The 17,758-nt window shown below is 43.3% G+C and overlaps 1 protein-coding gene across 1 annotated transcript in view; it reads right to left on the bottom strand.

Annotated features, from left to right (window-relative positions):
* Window positions 1-17,758, bottom strand: part of BCAS1 (breast carcinoma amplified sequence 1) — a 98,088-nt gene that overhangs the window by 2,918 nt on the left and 77,412 nt on the right. The window contains exons 8-10 of the mRNA XM_032607123.1: window positions 15,209-15,382; window positions 7,131-7,196; window positions 996-1,259 (exon numbers count right to left, since the gene is read on the bottom strand). Of these exons, the coding sequence (XP_032463014.1) occupies window positions 996-1,259; window positions 7,131-7,196; window positions 15,209-15,382 (504 nt within the window). The remainder of the gene's footprint in view (window positions 1-995; window positions 1,260-7,130; window positions 7,197-15,208; window positions 15,383-17,758) is intronic.

Here is a 17,758-nt window from a genome sequence, read left to right as displayed (position 1 = left end):
AGTAGTATTGCCTTGCCTGGCCCTCCTGGCTCAACCCACGTTCCCACGGGCCCTGGGTACGATTTCACTTGTCTCTCTTTCTTATTATTTGGGTGACGATTCTTCTCCCTGTTTGCCAGGATTTACGTCATCCCAGATATAATGAAACCTTTACTAGTAGCGTATTTTACTCCATCTATTCGTTCATCAACAGACACTGCTGGGGTGTCGACTGTGTTCTAGCCACACGCTGGTGGGATGGAGGGGACAGCACATCTGCCTGTGACAGGTCTGGTCACTGCCTTCCCTAAGCTAACAGTCTGAAGAAGGAGACAGAGAAGAACCAAATAGACACAAATGAAGAACCCCAAGCTTAATTCATTATTTAATGTCTGGCCTCCACTCACCCCTCACTGGACTTCCCCAGAGGGAAGGAGCTAATAAGTTTTAGCCTGGTCTGTATACCCACCACCCAGGGCCAGGCTCAGAGCAGCTTCCCTGGTGCAAACTCCACAAGGCTGACTTTGGCCACAGACGAGCAACCCTGCTTCTCATCATCACCTGTTCCTGCCAACGCACTGCATCCTTGTATTCCCTCTCCTCCAGCCAGACCGAGCCTCAGATCCGTGCCGTCTCCCCCCGACACCTTTGTCCCCATGGCCTGGACCTCACCTGCCTTCAGACTTCCCCTTGCCTCATCCCTCTACAGGTTAACTTGAGGTCCCTCCTCACATGGAACCTCTGAGAAGCCCCCGCCCCCCTCCTCCCAAACCCAAGGCCAGGCCACGTCCTCACCCTCAGGCTCCCTTCCTGTGCCCGCCCCCGCCTCCCACCCCCCACCCCCGCCATCAGCGTCACACCTGCCTGTGGCCGCGGAAAAGCAATGCCTGCGCCCACCTTGCTCTCTGCACCTGGCACACAGCAGGTCCTCGGTGTTTGGCCAAGGCTCAGCCACCCCCTGGCCAGCCGGTCCCCTTTGGAAAAGCCCAGAAAGAAGAGGCGCACCGTCCACCCACCAGGCCCTTGAAGAAGCCCCCGAGGGGCGGTCGCCGCTTCTCGAGCCTCTTCTGGGACTTGTCCCCATCCCGCAGCGAGTTCGCCTCCCCCGGGGCCTCCACACGCGGGGCCGGCTCGTCGTTGGCTTCCTGCTTGCTGCTCTTCTGCTTCTCGGTCTCGGCGGACGCCTTCTTGTCCTTGGAGGCGCCCTCTTTGCCCTTCTGGCCGGCGGCTGCCGGTTCCGACTCCGGCGGCACCACCGCCTTCTCAGTGGACTCTGGGGCCTAGAGCAAGTTCAAACAAAATGCATTTTTAGTGGCTGCAAGACAACGCCCAGTAGCAGGTGAGTAAACACGTTAAAACAGAGATGTTCAAAGGCTGGATGGTGCCTACGTGTTCAGGATTCCTGGGTGAGATGGAAAGAAGTAAGAAAAATGTGTAAATACTTTTTATGGTATGAGGTCCCAGCGGGGACATTTATTTACCAATCTGGTCATTCATTCATTAATGAAAACTTCCCCAGCAAGCATTCTTTACTCCTTCTTCGGGAACTAGAACCTGGGTTTTCCCTGGAGAACCACCCTTCTCTCTGGTTTATTCCCTGTGGTTTCGACACACTCATTTCGTCCCTGGACAAAGGGCACACGACTCAGGCCTGGCCGGTCAGAGCGCTGCATGTGATCGGGCTGCTGGGATTGGTTCCAGCTGGCCAAAGGCAGCTAAACCTGCGCTAATCTCAGGGCTCTGCTAAAGCAACCGAGAGAGAGGTCAGTTCCCTTTCCATGAACTTGAAGCTGGGAAGATGAAAGCCTGGAGCTTCCAGAACCACCACCATTTCCAAAAAAAAAATCCTGGAAGTGGAATTTCTTTTTTCTTGAAAAATGAACCATGAGGAACAGAGGAAAGCAGAGCTAAGAGATGAAGAGAGAGAAAGGGAAAAAGAGCCCTCGTATGGATGGCATTACGCATGCCCCTGGATCTAGCCGTTCCTGAAGCCCCTTTTTGTATGGGCCAGCTTTGAGGGGATTTCTCCCACTTGCAACAACACGTCACTCTTCTTGGGATGCCTGGTCTTTTCTTCATGATTATGTCTATCTTAATTTCTGGCGTGAAACTGTCATTTCATAAAACAGTGGTAAAAGAAGATAATGGTTTTAGTTGTGAACATACATCTTTTCATGGTAGAGTGAAATGTTTGCATTCCTATTTGGTTCCTACAATTTGGAGGAATAAGGCTGTAAAATCCAAAATTCTAGGTAAACTACAGACAACCAAAAATCTGTTAGGAAGTAAAAGACTTTTTCCCATAATTTGCTTGAACTGAAATGACTCTGGGGGTCAGACAGATAAAACGAAAGCATGAAAGAGGCTAGGGGTAAGAATAATCATATGGTGAACTTATTTCCCCAGTTGTGAAAGCAGCATAAGGCCAAAGAAATATTTCTCTAGTGTACGAAAAACAGTTCAAGCTCTGCTGGCTCTGATGCTGGGGGGACAATTGGCAGTAGGGGGCACTGTGGTGAATTGAATGCCACATGCCTTGTCTAGAGGGGCCACAACTGCTCAGACCCACCAAAGATACAATGTGGGATTACAGCCCCAGTGCTGTCATATCTTCTACGTTTTCAGATGGAAACTTGAAATCGAATTATTTCAAATGCAAAATATGTCAGTTTAAAAACAGTGACATCGAAAGTTTTAAAGCCCTGTTCACAGCAAACAACCACAACACAGTTATCCCTGTGGGCTACATTTGGCCCACTGGATACGTATTTACAATTTATGATTCATAAAATGTATGTGTTGTCCCCAAGTCACAAAGTTCTAGGACAAAGTGACAGTTTTGATTCAGAGGGCATAGAACTGTCATTTCACATCAGTGAATCAAACACACCCCTTAGAAATGAGCAGGAAGACAGAGAAAATTCCCCTGTCCCGAAGGCCTCCCCAAGCTACAGCGCCCTCCTGGAGGGCAGAACTCCTTGGAGAACAAAGCCTCAGACATCCAGTGCAGCCCAAGAAGATGTTTTACAAGCACATATCCTGAATATTTCTGTTGGATCCCAGTTGCCAAAGTTGTAGCAAATGCTAAGATACAGATGTTGAGTATAACAGAGGGCTAGAGCACATACTCGCCTTAGAAAGAGACAGAAACTCCCACCGTGCTGCTCTGCACAAAGGCCAGAAACCAGTGACCCTGCTCAAACACCCTGTTAACTGTTTTTGTTGCATAGAAGATTTTAAGATACAGTGAGTAGCTAAAAGCTCAGTGTCTGGAGTCATAAGAACATGGTGTGGGGACTTCCCTGGTGGCGCAGTGGTTGAGAATCCGCCTGCCAATGCAGGGGACACAGGTTCAAGCCCTGGTCCGGGAAGATCTCACATGCCGTGGAACAACTAAGCCCGTGCGCCATAACTACTGAGCCTGCGCTCTGGAGCCCGCGAGCCACAACTACTGAAGCCCATGTGCCACAACTACTGAAGCCCATGCGCCTAGAGACCGTGCTCCACAACAAGAGAAACCACCGTGGTGAGAAGCCCGCGCACCACAACAAAGAGTAGCCCCCGCTCGCCGCAACTAGAGGAAGCCCGCGTGCAGCAACGAAGACCCAATGCAGCCAAAATAAATAAATAATAAAATTAAAAACAAAAACATGGTGTGGCTCTGGTTTCATCACATCCTTGCTGTATGACCTGGAATAAATGGTGTGATCTCTCAGCTTCCTCTTCCGTATGGGAGTAACAAACAAACAAACAAATCATACTTCATGGTGCTGTGAGGATTAAATTAGCTAGTAATGGAAAGCCCACTGCACACAGTGTCTGGATGCCAAGCATAAAGGGACCAACCTTCTTGGTCTGAGAGTGAGGGGGTTCTAGGATATGGAACCTGCCTTTTTAGAACCAGGAACGTCCAGGGCCAACTGGGATTAGTTGGTGGTCCTGGCTTAACACTACCAGCAGCGACTCTGAGTGGCTGAGCATCCAAGCTGCAGGTGTAGACAAGGTGCTCAAGAAACACAGACACCTGCTGAATCGAGTCCCCGTGTCTCTCCAGCCTCATCTTCTATCCCACCCCACCCCCTGTCCCCCGACTCATTCTGCTCCAGCCACACGGTGCTTTTTTTTCTTGAACAAACTTATTCTCAATTCAGAGCTTCCTACTGGCTGTGCTTCTGCTCGGTCTGTCTCCAGGGCTTCAGATGACTGCTTCTTTCCCAGAAGGTCTCAGCTCAAATGTCATCACCTCCTTGGAGACACAGTCCCTGATTAGAGGGTCTAAAGATGCCTGACCCCCCTTCTTGTGGAACACTGCTGAATTTTCTTTTTTTTTTTAACTACCTTTCCCTATTGTATTTTTAAAAAAATATTTATTTATTTATTCGGCTGCATTGGGTCTTCGTTGCTGCACGCGGGCTTTCTCCAGTTGTGGCGAGGGGGAGGCTACTCTTCCTTGTGGTGCGTGGGCTTCTCATTGCTGTGGCTTCTCTTGTTGCAGAGCATGGGCTTCAGTAGTTGTGGCACGTGGGCTCAGTAGTTGTGGCTCATGAGCTCTAGAGCACCGGCTCAGTAGTTATAGCGCAGGGGCTTCGTTGTGCCACAACACGTGGGGTCTTCCCGGACCAGGGCTGGAACCTGTGTCTCCTGCGTTGGCAGGAGGATTCCTAACCCCTGCGCCACCAGGGAAGCCCCTGAATTTTCTTTATGTTTGCAGTCATCACGGGGATTTCTTTGCTCACCTGGAAATGTTCTGATTCCCTCCGGAGCACGAAACTCCTGTGTGTCTCTTCCATTGCTTTATCCCCAGCACCTCACCTGACACATGGTAAGTCGCCATCAAAATGGGCTGGATGAATGGCCAGCAACTCGCCTTCCAAGTGTTCCCAAAATACTTCCCTCAGCACATCACTCGGGTGTGAAGTGGGAAGTCCCTACAAACCAACAGCTCTCATGGGACACTGATTTTTTTTCAAGAGGGGAGCTTTCAATGGGTCATATCCATTTACCACATGGTTAATACTCCATCCCTATTAGGCCTAATTTTTTTTTTTAAATGGCTTAGAAACGAACTTCTGGAAACAATACATGGCCGGTTCCTTACCTTCAGAGTGAGCTAAGAATCGGAACTGTGCATGACTGCTTTGTCATGAAATGCAGAAGATTTAGAACCTTTGCTTGGGGCTTGATGCTGTCTCAAAATTTATAACGAAAATTATTCCCATCTGAATAATCCGAGTGTCTCCTCTCCTAGAACCCAGGGATGCTGGCAGGAAGCTGGGGGACAAGGTTACTGGAGCATCCCACTTGATTCAGACACTGGAAGCCAACCCAGGCTGGGAATTTCTTGGGCTTTTTTTCACGGAAACATCAACTAAGGCTTTTATAACTCAGAGGGCAAATCTAACAGGAGCAGAGAATGTCTATTCCCACCCCCCAAAGTTAAACGAAGCATTTGTCATCTCCCAATAGTACACACTAATCTTCTTACGTCTGGATCCAAAGCCCTGGAAAATAGAATGCTCAAAACATTTCTAGATGAGTGTAAATAGAATGACGTTTCCAGCTCATTCAAATTTCCACTGTTTTCAGATTTTAGAATCACCAAAATGACTGGCATAACTGTTTCACTGTGAGATTCCAGACAAAATGTACAAACATATTTCAGTGTTTCGTGGTGAATGACGTAAGTTTATCATGTTTCCAAGGTAGTAACCTTTGGGATTTTTGGTTCCAAAGTGGTCTAGAGTATGGGTTTGGGGGGGGCAGGTATAGTAATAAGTTAAAAAAGAAAAATGAAAATAATTTGAATGCACTAAAAAGCAATATATTCTATGTCGAAATATACAGGATAAACTAATTATTATGGAAGTAGAAATATCATAATTTAGTAATTGCTGGAATTTGTGTGTGTGTGTGTGATATAAACAACATTACAGGGTGATAATTTCTCATCAGAAGCACAATAGTTAGTAATAAAACAACAGCAACAGCTATGGCTTTATATGGTGAAGCCATATAAAGCCAATGTGAAAGTATTTGGAGTAAGGAAGTAATTAAGGTTAATTGAGGTCATAAAGATGGGGCCTTGATCCAATAGGATTAGTGTCTTTGTAAGAAGAGACGCCAAAATACTCATTCTCTCTCCTCTCTGTGGTATTTCGTTATGGCAGCTCATGCCGATAAACACAGCAACTAACATTTGTTGAGTCCTCTAAACCAGGAATGTTCTAAGTGCTTTACATGTATGGATTCACCTAAATATGACAGCCCTGTAAGGCAGCACTTTTCCTAGCTCCATTATACACATGAGAAACTGAGGCATGGAGAGATTGGTAATTTGCCTTTGGTCACACAGCTAAAAAATAGCTGAGCCAGGATTCAAACCCGGGCAGTTTGAGTCTGCAACCCATGCTCTTAACCACATCTCTGTATTACCAAAATTAGAACAAGAATATTTGATGACATTTTTGTGGAGGTATATTTCTAAGTTAAAAGAGAGTGCAGGTTATAAAATAGGGTGTTGAGCATGAGATGATCCCACTGGGGAAAAAAAATACATATATTTATAAAAATGTCATAGCTGTCTCTTTAGGATAGAGAAAATGATAGAAATGAACCACCTGACCCCATGTCTTTCACACATCTATTCCAGAAAAAGCTCCTACTATGTACCAGGCACCACGCAGTGTGATAAAAAAAAAATAGAAGAGGCCCCTTCCTTGCTCTACAAATACTCCAGACAGGGACGGGAAGGGGTAGGGGAGACAGATAACTAATGGACAAATGACTTATTTCAATGTGTGATAAGTGCCATGAAGTAAAAGGACAAGATGCAGGGATGATGGGTGGAAAGGGAACAGCTTTTTGAGGAGGTGACATTTAGGCCAAGATGTGAAGAATGGGAAAGAATTGTCCATGTGGAGAGAGGGAAGGGCTCACAAAGGTGCTTTGCAGTAATAAATAGCTGAGGAACTCTAGCTAGTTCGTGCTTGCATCTGCAAAGCCCAAAATGCTGCCTGGTATACAGTAGGCACCCAACCTAGAGACATCAAATGAGTTGGCTGTGGTTGAGAATTGCATCAGAAATGAGGCTGCAGAGAACCAAGAACATGCCAGCTAAACCCACCATTGAACCGAGTTTACAGATCACTTACTTGGTAGCTGGAGTCTTTCCCATTTATTTCTTCTGAGTGGGTGATCCCTCCATCCCCTTTCACTGACTAAAATAACAAACAGACAATGGCCTTTCAGCTACCACAAGCACAGCAACATGGAGAATGCAAGGGAGGTTGTGAAATGGATAACCTCAGTCATTCATTGTTGAGATTCAAGGTCAGGACAAATGGAAGACCAACTAGAAACGCATTCCTCATGAGTCACATGATTTCCATGTGGTCTATAACCAGAGTCTGATTAAATTCAAGTGTTGGTCTCCAAAAATAACTACAATAAAAGTCCTAAACCCTGGGATTAGGTGATTCTGGGATAAATAAATGATGATGAAAATACTGATGTCGGAACCAGAAGGTGGTTGAACATGTAGAATGAATGAATAAGTAAATAAACAATTAAACCATTGGTAGCTATCTATTGGTAACATTTAAGTGGTGGGTGTTTTGCTGTAGTATTTTTTGCCCCTGGCGGAGTGATGGACTGTCGAACATCCTATTTTCCAATCTTTAGTGCCCCCTGTGGCCGGCGGCATCAGGGACAGGGCTGAATGGGGCTGATGTCACAGATTTGGGTCCTTAAATCAAAAATCTAAGCTAAAGGTTCTACAAGTGTGATACCGGGACCAGCAGCTTCAGCATCACCTGGGAATTTGATAGAAATACAAACCCTGAGAACTACACCAGATCTACTGAGTCAGTAATTCTCGGGGTTGAGACCCAGCAATCTGTGTTTTAATAAGCCCTCCAGGTGATTCTGAGGCATCACTGCTTTAAACTAACTGGCCATAGACAAATACGGACCAATACTGGAGTCTGTAGTTTTAGCTGTGGATTTAGTAATGTTCTATGCTTGATGCTTGATAGAAGACCTAAGAAATCTGGCAATGAATTGTTCAGTTATTAACAATTTGGACTCCGGTCTAACCCCACATATTTTTTCAATGCTTATGGTCTCCTCCTCCTGGCTAGAGGGAGGGATTGTAGAAGTGGAGGTTAAGCTCTGTGGCACAAAGAGGAAGACTTTAGATTCCACTGTTATTCTCTTGGCTGTTCTGCTTGCGGACAGCAAGAACCTATATAACACCTGCACGGAGAACAGTTACAAACATTAAAGCGTTCGGTACTTTTTTTACTGGTTAATATTATGCGCCTCTATAATCTGAGATAGGGTACTCATATTAGCAGAGATAATAAAAATGATTATTTATGAAGGCTTTTAGTGGAGTGCTAAGTGCCCGCAACTGTACTAAAGGAGATAATAACGTGCGTTAGTTCATTTATTATCACTCCACAGTCTTTAGAGGAACAATTTTATTGCTCTTGTTTTACCAGCAAGAAAATGGAAGCTTCGAGAAACTAACATGGGTCATGGAAGTAGCAGGTTGGGAGCCATGATTTGGCACTATGGCAATGAGTCCATCTTCTATATTCTTATTTATTTTTTTATTTTTGGCTGTTTTGGGGTCTTCGTTGCTGCACGCGGGCTTTTCTCTGGTTGCGACTTCATTGTGGTGCGCAGGCTTCTCATTGCGGTGGCTTCTCTTGTTGTGGAGCACCGGCTCTAGGCACGTGGGCTTCAGTAGCTGTGGCTCGTGGGCTCTAGAGCGCAGGCTCAGTAGTTGTGGCACACCAGGCTTAGTTGCTCCGCGACATGTGGGATCTTCCCGGACCAGGGCTTGAACCCGTGTCTCCTGCATTGGCAGGTGGATTCTTAACCACTGCACCACCAGGGAAGCCCCATCTTCTACGTTCTTAACCTCCTCCCCACACTGCCCGTAGAAGGTAGGAGGTACCATTCAACGAACAAACACTTATTGAGCATCTGCTATGAAGCTACCTAATTAGGAAAAATGATAAGGGCTTGGATAAGGTGGAGGTTGAAAATCTCAAATAGGGATATTTATGGGACATGCCTATCATCAGGGCACAAATATGCTTATCTTTACTGCTTGGTGCTGTTCTCTGATTCAGAAGACTTGACTAGGACTGTCTGTGATTGAACACAGTATGAGAATTCCAATATCCTTCCTACCCCCAAAGCAACCTTTCCAGAGCTAGGCTACTAGGACCTTGATATCTACTTCTTCATTGATTAGGAATGGAGAAGCCATTCCTGAACTCTTTCTTCAGCCTGAACTCCCGGTGTCTGGAAGTTCCATGCACTTTTCTTAGAGATATCATTGTCATGGGTTTCTCCAAGCTGCTCAACCCAAAGGCAAATAAGGATCTGTTCTCTTTGTACAATTCAGACCCATTCAGATGGAAGGTGGTCTTTTTCTTCCTCTAGGTCTTCTGCATTGTTCTACAAGGACCAATTTCTTGAGAACATTCAGATAAAGAAAGGGCTCTCAGTTATTATTTCTCTCCCTGCAACTAGCTCTTTCAGCTCTCACCCAAGAGTTTTACCACTTCGGGATTTCACGGGGCTTCCAGAATTCAGGCTGTGTTGTAACTGCCCTGCCCACTCAAACATACTCCCTAGGGTCCTGTAGAATACAGGGTCCTGGCGGCCTTTAGGGAATGCTGAAAGGCAAAAACCAACCAACATGGTTTTTTAAAGCAAAACCTGAATGGATAATTAGGAGTCATGTTACACCCGCTAAGAGAGAGATTTTTAACTTCCCCTTAATTGTTTCAATTTGGTTAGTGTTAGGTACCTGCCAGTTTAAGGTTAAAATTGATCTTCTTCTTCCTTCCTTTCCTAGCTAGCCCTTGAGGGAGAGTTTGGATTGAATCAGAAGGCTCCCTTGACAGTAGTGGATCTAGGCTACTACCATCCTGAAAACAGACCCTCATGCTGCCAGGGAAATCATTGCAAATAGGTTCAAAGTCTTTAAAAAAAAAAAAAAAAAAGGAGAATACCTCGAGTTTTTCTATGATTTTCCTCTGTTGTTCACTTTGAGGCATATAAAACGGTATTTATGCAAAGGTGACTGTATGCTGAGTTTAGATAAGGGTCTTATTAAGTCCATCTGAGGTCTCTTCAATACCTGTAGTTATTAACAATTCCTCCCCTCCTTCCTCCCTCCTTCCTTCCCTTCTTTCCTTTCTCCTGCCCTCTCTCCCTCTCTCCTTTGTTTTCTTTCTACCCCTCCTCTTTCCTCTTTGCAGAGCCCTCTTTCAGTGACAAATTAAAATAGTTCCTGTTGGGCTTTTTCTATTCAAAGGACCATAACCTCAGAAGCTTATTTTTCCCAGCTGTCACAAAAAACAGAGTTGCTGTTTAAAGAGACAAAAACGCTTTCAGAGACTATTTAGTACTTTAAAGAACAGTTTGAAGACTATTAAGTAATTGTGGAGATTTCCCAGTGTGATACTGAGCAAGTTTCTTTACAAAGAGTTTATTTTTATTCACGAGAATCAAAGATGAAGCATCTCAGGGCATCCAGCCTGCGGTGCTGAAATGGGATCTGGTTGTGAATCCAAACCTTGCATATTAATGAAATCACTTTTAAATTTCTTTCATTGTGTCATGCATTCCTATAGCTTGATACTCTGAAGAATGTTGGAAGCATCTCTGATAGATATCACTTAGGTACTTAAAATTCTAGTGGAAGTGTTTGATGGTCAGTTCAAATCTCTTTGAAAGGAATACAAATGTATTTTGATAGAGATCTATCCCAACTGAAGTTGAGATTTAAAGGGAGAATTGGGATATTTTAATTTAGTGTGAGTAGAGGAGCCCGACTGTTTAGTAAATCAACCTCATTACAACAAATCTAAAGAACAGGACCTGCTAGAAAGTTCCAGGATAAACAAAGGTTATGAGTCCAATCTTTGTGTTTTACCAAGACGCTCACCTGAAACGGAATTGGACAATTCAGACAAAATGACACAGCCAAGGTAAATCTCACTTTAGTGACAAGTATATTCAGAAAACTTTCGTCCAAGCTTTAGGTAAGACATGTATGAGTTCTGCTTTCCTGTGCTTTGTTGTAATTTCAGGTGGAGAATCACAAAAATGGAGCTATGGTTGTTCTATTTACTCTCAAAGAAGATGGCTGCCAGAGGCAGCACAGGAGGCAGCAGCAACAAGGCTCAGCTTCCGAAGCAACGAAAGCCTGACTCTGAATTCTGGCTCTGCTGTCGACCGGCTCCGCGACCTTGGGCAGGTCACTTAAACACTGAGTCTTCGTGCCCTCATCTGCACGGTGGGGCAGTAAGAGTGTTTGTTTCACAGGGTTTTTATATTAATAAATGCATTAATGCATGCCATGTGCTTAGCCCGGGCCCGGCCACATCATTTGCATGCAAAAAACAAACAGTAGCTATTATTATTATTACCATTAATAGCTGAGACCCACCAAATGACTCCAGAGTCCCCTTTTAGGGTAGGAAGGAATGCAAGTCGCCAATGGAGACAGGAATTACCCCAAACAAATGCTACTTTCAGAAACCTTACCTTAAAGAACAACTCAATATTGGTATTTTAACACTCAGGGAAGAAGCTGAGATCAAAAACTTTGGCTAAAAGACTCCTGTTTGTTGTTTTATAATTATCCTTACAAACTATTCTCCTTTTTCCACAAGACAGTCAATTTCAGCAGGTTTTCTTCGATTTATTAGATTGAGTGTAATTAACAAAATCCCTCTGATTTCATGGCTGTCTCACTTGGGTCTTTAATTTGCCCAGTATTAAAGTTCAAGAGTCTTTCTTATCTAAGCCTGAGAAGGTTATTCCAACAAAGAATTTCTTACAAAACTAATGGTCTAGAGAAAGAGACAGGAGGAGGATTAAATGAAACAACGTATGTGACAGTGGTTTGCAGGAGAAAGCACTTCTCAAGTGTAAGGTGTTATTAATATTGACAAAGTATAAATCTGTATCTTTGTACTTCCATCCACCACCTTTTCTTCCATCCACCGCCATCTGCCTACCTGGTTTGTGGGTACATGAATACGGTTCTCCACCCACGCACTTTGTAAAGACATACTAGTGCTTCAGATAGCCAATTTCTTGACATACCGTTGAATTAATACACATAAGACTCTTTTTCTATTTAGGGCGTGACAGATGTCTTAGCTATTCCTTGAAATTTTTTCGAAAGTCTGTAGGAGCCCATAGGATTTTTGTGAAGTGCTATATCTACATGTGCCCAATGCAATGTCAGGACTTACATGACTCTATTTTCTTTTCCCTGAAATATAATTATTTGACAAATGATCTTCTTTCTATTTTTAGGAAAGATTAATTTTTGGAAAGAAAAAGATCACTTTAGAAATGAACTGGGAAATGCATTTATTTAAAAAAAAATACTCAACCAAGAAGTACTTTGCCATGGGATAGTAAAATACGCTATCTGAAAGAAATTTAAGGGAAGGGAAGGCTAGAAAGTAGAAAATCAATGATCAGATGAATGGAAACCCTGATTACAAAACAAGGGTGATGTGTTTGCAATCGAGTTTTCTCTTCTATTAAATCAATTACTTTTAAAAACTATATTTTGCTAAAAATACTTAAAATCAGTTTAAAACATTCACTTATTCAATTATAATGCTCAGGCATAGACTAAAAGAAATAGAAAATAAAAATCCCATAGCGATGGGCCAGAGGCTGCCTCTATCTTCAAGCCCTTAAAGCAGTTTTTTGTTTGTTTGTTTTTTTCCCTACATAAATCGAAAGACTTTAGTTTGGAAGCTATGAAATATTACCCAAAAGTGTTTCCTGAAAAAAACTGCTGAAGCTGACTTGCAGGATTCTGCATTAGGGGGATATTAACACCTGGGCAAAAAGGAGACGTGTAACGATATTCATGCAGGTTAGTAAAGCAGCTGAGATCACGTGTGGAAGATACATGGTGCATGCTCACTGAGTACGGCACAGACTTCAAAATAAGTCTGTTTTCCTTACTAGGCTTTGTTCTCCATGAGGACAGGGACCACGTCTATTTACGTATCTGTATCGTCTAGAATATAGTGGGAGCTTAATAATTATTTGTTGAATAAGTGAATAAAGGAAATGCAGAAAGTTGGAAACCAAATGTCCATCCATAGCGCAACGGTTAATCAGAACATGATAAACCCAGACAATGTGATTCAATGAAGTTCTCAGAAAGAGTGAGATGGCTCTGTATCTGGGGCTGCAAACTCAAATACCCAGGGGATAGACCAGAAATGTCAATGAGGGAGGTGGCCTGGGTGGGGCAATAGGGAGTGGTGGGAATTGTGGCAAACCTGAAAAAACCCCTGTCTTTTGTGTATCTGAATTATGCAATGGGAATATAATGTTCTAATGAAAACAAAACAGAATGCAAGACCAGAATAATTAAGAAATCTGGAATTTGAGGGGAAATCTCAACCATCATGGAAGCTTGGGGGTTTAAACATTAAAAGGAAGCAATGATATTCAAGCTCCCAGGTATAACCCTTTTAGTGGGCAACAGGAAACAAGAACAATGGACATTACAAGACCTGGCACTGTGAAGTGACGGAGGATTACTTGGGGAAATGTGTCCTTTTCTACCCCATCCCTATCCTATGGAGAATCAATTCCAAACAACGCTTGTTTCCAATCTGTTCAGACTTACACAGTTTCTACTGCTAGAAAATATCCCCAAACAGCATCTAATGGATAACTCCAGAGGATGAATTTAAGTATGGAACCTCACTTGAATTTAAGGACTTGTTTTGAATGGATGCATTGGGTGGTTTAGAGGTCTTTCCTGCTTTATTTGGAGTCTCTTGTATTTTCCTCCCTTTTAAACGAAGAAGTCTCATGTTGATTATTTGGAAGAGAAAGTCATTCTGTTTGCTTTTTTTTTTTTTGTATCTCTCAACTCCATCCAGAAACGAGAAAGCTGGACCACCCTCAATGTTGTGATGAGCTATTTGGGGATCCCATTTGTAATGTAGATGGGTTGCCAGAAAGAGGCCAAATGTTCTTTTCTTTCCTGATGTCATGTAAAAATTGATTTAAAAATCTCAAATCTTGATGCCTATTTTCAGTGCCAAATTGCAGAATAAATGGCCAGGAATATAGATGGGGTTCCAGCCATGCAGGCTGCCCAGTACTTCTTACTCCATGAGAATTCAGCAATAAAAGAAAATGATTCCTGTCAACAGTTTCTAACAGTGATTTCTAATATTCCTCATCCCCCACTGGCAAGGGTTTTGTTCTGTTTTGTTTTGTGGACTAGAAAGAATTCCTTAACAGATTGAGCTTGTGAAATTAGAGAGTTGCTTTCTCAAAGGATTAATTCCCAAATACTCCTGAAAATAAAGGCACACTATAATGAAATTCTTGTTTTTCATTAAAAGAGAATTAAACCAATGACCTTTTACATGGTTTTTTGGTTTTTTGTCTTCCAACCGATTGGGGTTTGATTGCATTATATTACTTAAGTTCCTGGATGTTTAGATATTTTATGCACATGACTCTTCACAGACGGCCAAAGATGTCTGCCCAGATTCTTTCCATTCTATAGAAATTTAAAACATGGCAAATTCACCAACTAAATTATACACCCTCACTATTAGGAAATCGTCATTTCCTTTCATATCATACCCTTTCTGGAATTATCTATAAACCAGCTTTGCCAGCTTTGCCCAAATTTGTGTCACTCATACATCCCCTTCAGAAGTTTTCCAACATCAAAATATAACTTGAACTATTAATTACTTAATCCTTTAAAAATGCCTTATGTTCTTTATGTAAATAAACGTATTTTCAAAGGAAACTGCATATTATTACCATAACGAGGAAAATGGGATCATTTGCCAAATACACAGCAAAACTTTTAAAAATAAATAAAATTAAAAGTAAGCAACACTATTAACTTCCAGGTTGGTATTGTTGTCTGCCACAGCTCAGGAGCCCAGGCCAGCTCTTCCTTTGTTAAGAAGGCAGTTAGCAGGGGTTAAAGGTTAAGGAAAATTAGCAATAAAGAGAGACATTCTCTGTGATTAAATCAGGAGGACGAAAGGGAATTTTCTCAACTCCTATTCGGTTTATATTCCATCTATACTACCTAGAATCATGTCTCACCACCTGACCTGGGCTCTTTGGTCTCAGAAGCTGATGTATGTATTTCAGTTTCCCTGAACTGGAAGCAAGGGCTTACCATCTGCCTGAGAAGCGCCATCAGAGAGGGTCTTGGTGTTTTGCGTTCTGCTCTCTTGAGTGTTTCTTCTGTGGGTTCAGGTGTGCGATCTCCTTCTTCGCTGAGATCCACTGTTTGTAAGGCTGATTCTACTTCTTCGGACTTTACAGCCTCTACCTGTGATTCACACACCACCTGGATTGTTTTGCCAGGTAATAAGACAGTGGAAAAAAAACCCCATCCCCCAGACATGTTTTATAAAGTGGGGTCCCTGTTCTCCCCTCAACCACATGGTAGCTACAGTTTGGAGTCTAGGTTATACACAGGCACATCTTGAAGAAGTAATACTTACATCATATCATGTGCTCTCCAAATATGCTGAAGTGGAAGAGACAAAATTCCTGCCCCGTGAAGCTACAAGGCTTGGATAGGGAGTCCCTTTTAAGGACTGCCCTTCAGAGCATGCTCAATACCCCTTCCAATCAATCTATCAGACCCACCTGTTTGGTCTCCCATAAAGGTAAATCACACCTGGCCTGTGTAATTATGTCCTTAAGAGTACAATCTTAGGACAGTGGCCAGGATGTTTTCCAGTGCACATCCTAGCTCGCTGCAGCTGTGGAGAAACCGTCCTCTTTGCAAGAAAGGATAGTGTGAAAGTTTCTCAGTTTAATGGGCTTGACTTCCTTGTTAACTCATTTTCCCACTTCTCCCCAGACCAGTCACTTGTTCTTGTTACTTAACTGAAGTTCCTGCTTTCAGAAACAGGATGAACTTGGCAAGAGAACCCCGGCTAAGTTCCTGTGGCCCCCGGCAGGGTACCTCGTGAGCTCAGCGCCCCTTGAATGTCTGAAGGGATGGCCACCAGTGGGGGCTGAGATGGAAGCCCTGCCCTTAGATGGTTCACCTGCGCTCTGATTCCAGATTTTGTTCGTTTGCATTGCCTCACTCCATTTGGGCTGTGCCCCAGTCACACCTGGGACAGCTTTTGTGTTTGCACTGGTCCCTGCAATGCGACAAGAGTTAGTTGGCCTGGAAAGAGTTTTATAATTTCCTTTTCGTTTCCTCAGGCAGGGGTTGGCAAACTACTACCAAATTCATCCCAGAGCCCGTTTGAGGATGGCCCATGAGCTAAGAATAGATTCTACATTTTTTAAAGGGTTGGAAAAATTGTTTAAAAAGATGAAGAATTGGCAACGGAGACTCCATGTAGCCGGCAAAGTCTAAAACATTTACTATCTGGCCCTTTACACAAACACTTGTCATCTCTGCCGCAGAGAGAAGTCCTCTAGAGCCAAAGGCATCTTTGCATTTGTTTTGGCTGGTGCCAGACCCCCAGCTTCCTCCGAATCCTGTTCTTGCTGTTAGGGAGGAGGGGAGGGGAACTTAGTCATTTCTAAAAACACAGGATGACTGTGGAGAAATCATTTTCTGTTCCTCCATGCGGAATATACCATTGGTTTGCAAATAACCCAAATGATCCAAATTGAGAAGGACCCTTCATCTTTATATTGTCAGCTGAAGCAGGAAGGTGCCCATCAACAAATCAGCATATAGAAACATCCCCAAACCTGGCAATTAAATCATAGCATTGTCTCCCCACCTTCCATTTCTTAAGGTATTGACACAACTCACAGCATTTTCCCTTTGTAATCTAAGATCTAGGTTGGGGAGTTATAAAGTCAAAAATCCCCAGAATGCAAGGCAGGTGAAGTCAGCATGGACTGACCAGGTTTAAGACAAAAAGGAGTGGTGGGAACTACGACAAATGAAAGTTAAGTCGTCCCACTGAAAGACAGTAAAACACTAAAACTACTGGACAGTCAAACAAAGCACGGCTGGGAGAAGGCTTCTGCTGCTGGGCTGTCTGTCTTCACTCAACCCAGGCCTGTCTTTAGGAAACCAGGCAGAGACTAGAGCCAAATAAGAGACTGGATTAGTGGTCAAATGTGGTCCTGGGTTTCTGCATCCAGGCCTGACTTAATTTAATTGCATTTCTGAAAAATAAGCTTCAGCCACAAGAGCCCTGGGGTACATCTGAAATGTAGGCAGCCTGATAGAGTGACCGGCCTGCCTGGGCCTAAATCTTGACCCTACCCCTTCCAGGGGCTCTAATCCAAGTTTCCTACTCCACATGTCTGTGCTTTCATTTCTCATTTCTCAATGGGGATAGTATGCACATCAGAAAGTTGTTTTGAGAATTAAATCAGGCAACACATGTGAAGTTCTTGGAACCGTGCCTGACATATAATAAGCACTTAATTAATTAATTAACACTAGCAGTTGTTACTTAGGCTATTTGAGAGCCATTTAGGCTATTTGAGAGCCATTGTTACTTAGGCTATTTGAGAGCCATTTACTCCACGGGCATGAATTATCTGGAATCACCCACCATGCACATGTCCACTATTTAGAGAAGATATCAATAACTATCTCTTACTATGTCAGACGTTGTACAAGGCATCTTTAATATATTACCTCAATAAAGAGTTACTGAGTTACTCAAGACAGCTCATAGTAGGTAACATTATCCCTATTCTATAGATCAAGAATCGTAATGAGTGAATGACT

This window comes from Phocoena sinus, chromosome 15 (genome assembly GCF_008692025.1).
Source record: "Phocoena sinus isolate mPhoSin1 chromosome 15, mPhoSin1.pri, whole genome shotgun sequence".
Lineage (NCBI taxonomy): Eukaryota > Metazoa > Chordata > Mammalia > Artiodactyla > Phocoenidae > Phocoena > Phocoena sinus.
This window is presented reverse-complemented; position numbering and strand designations above follow the sequence as displayed.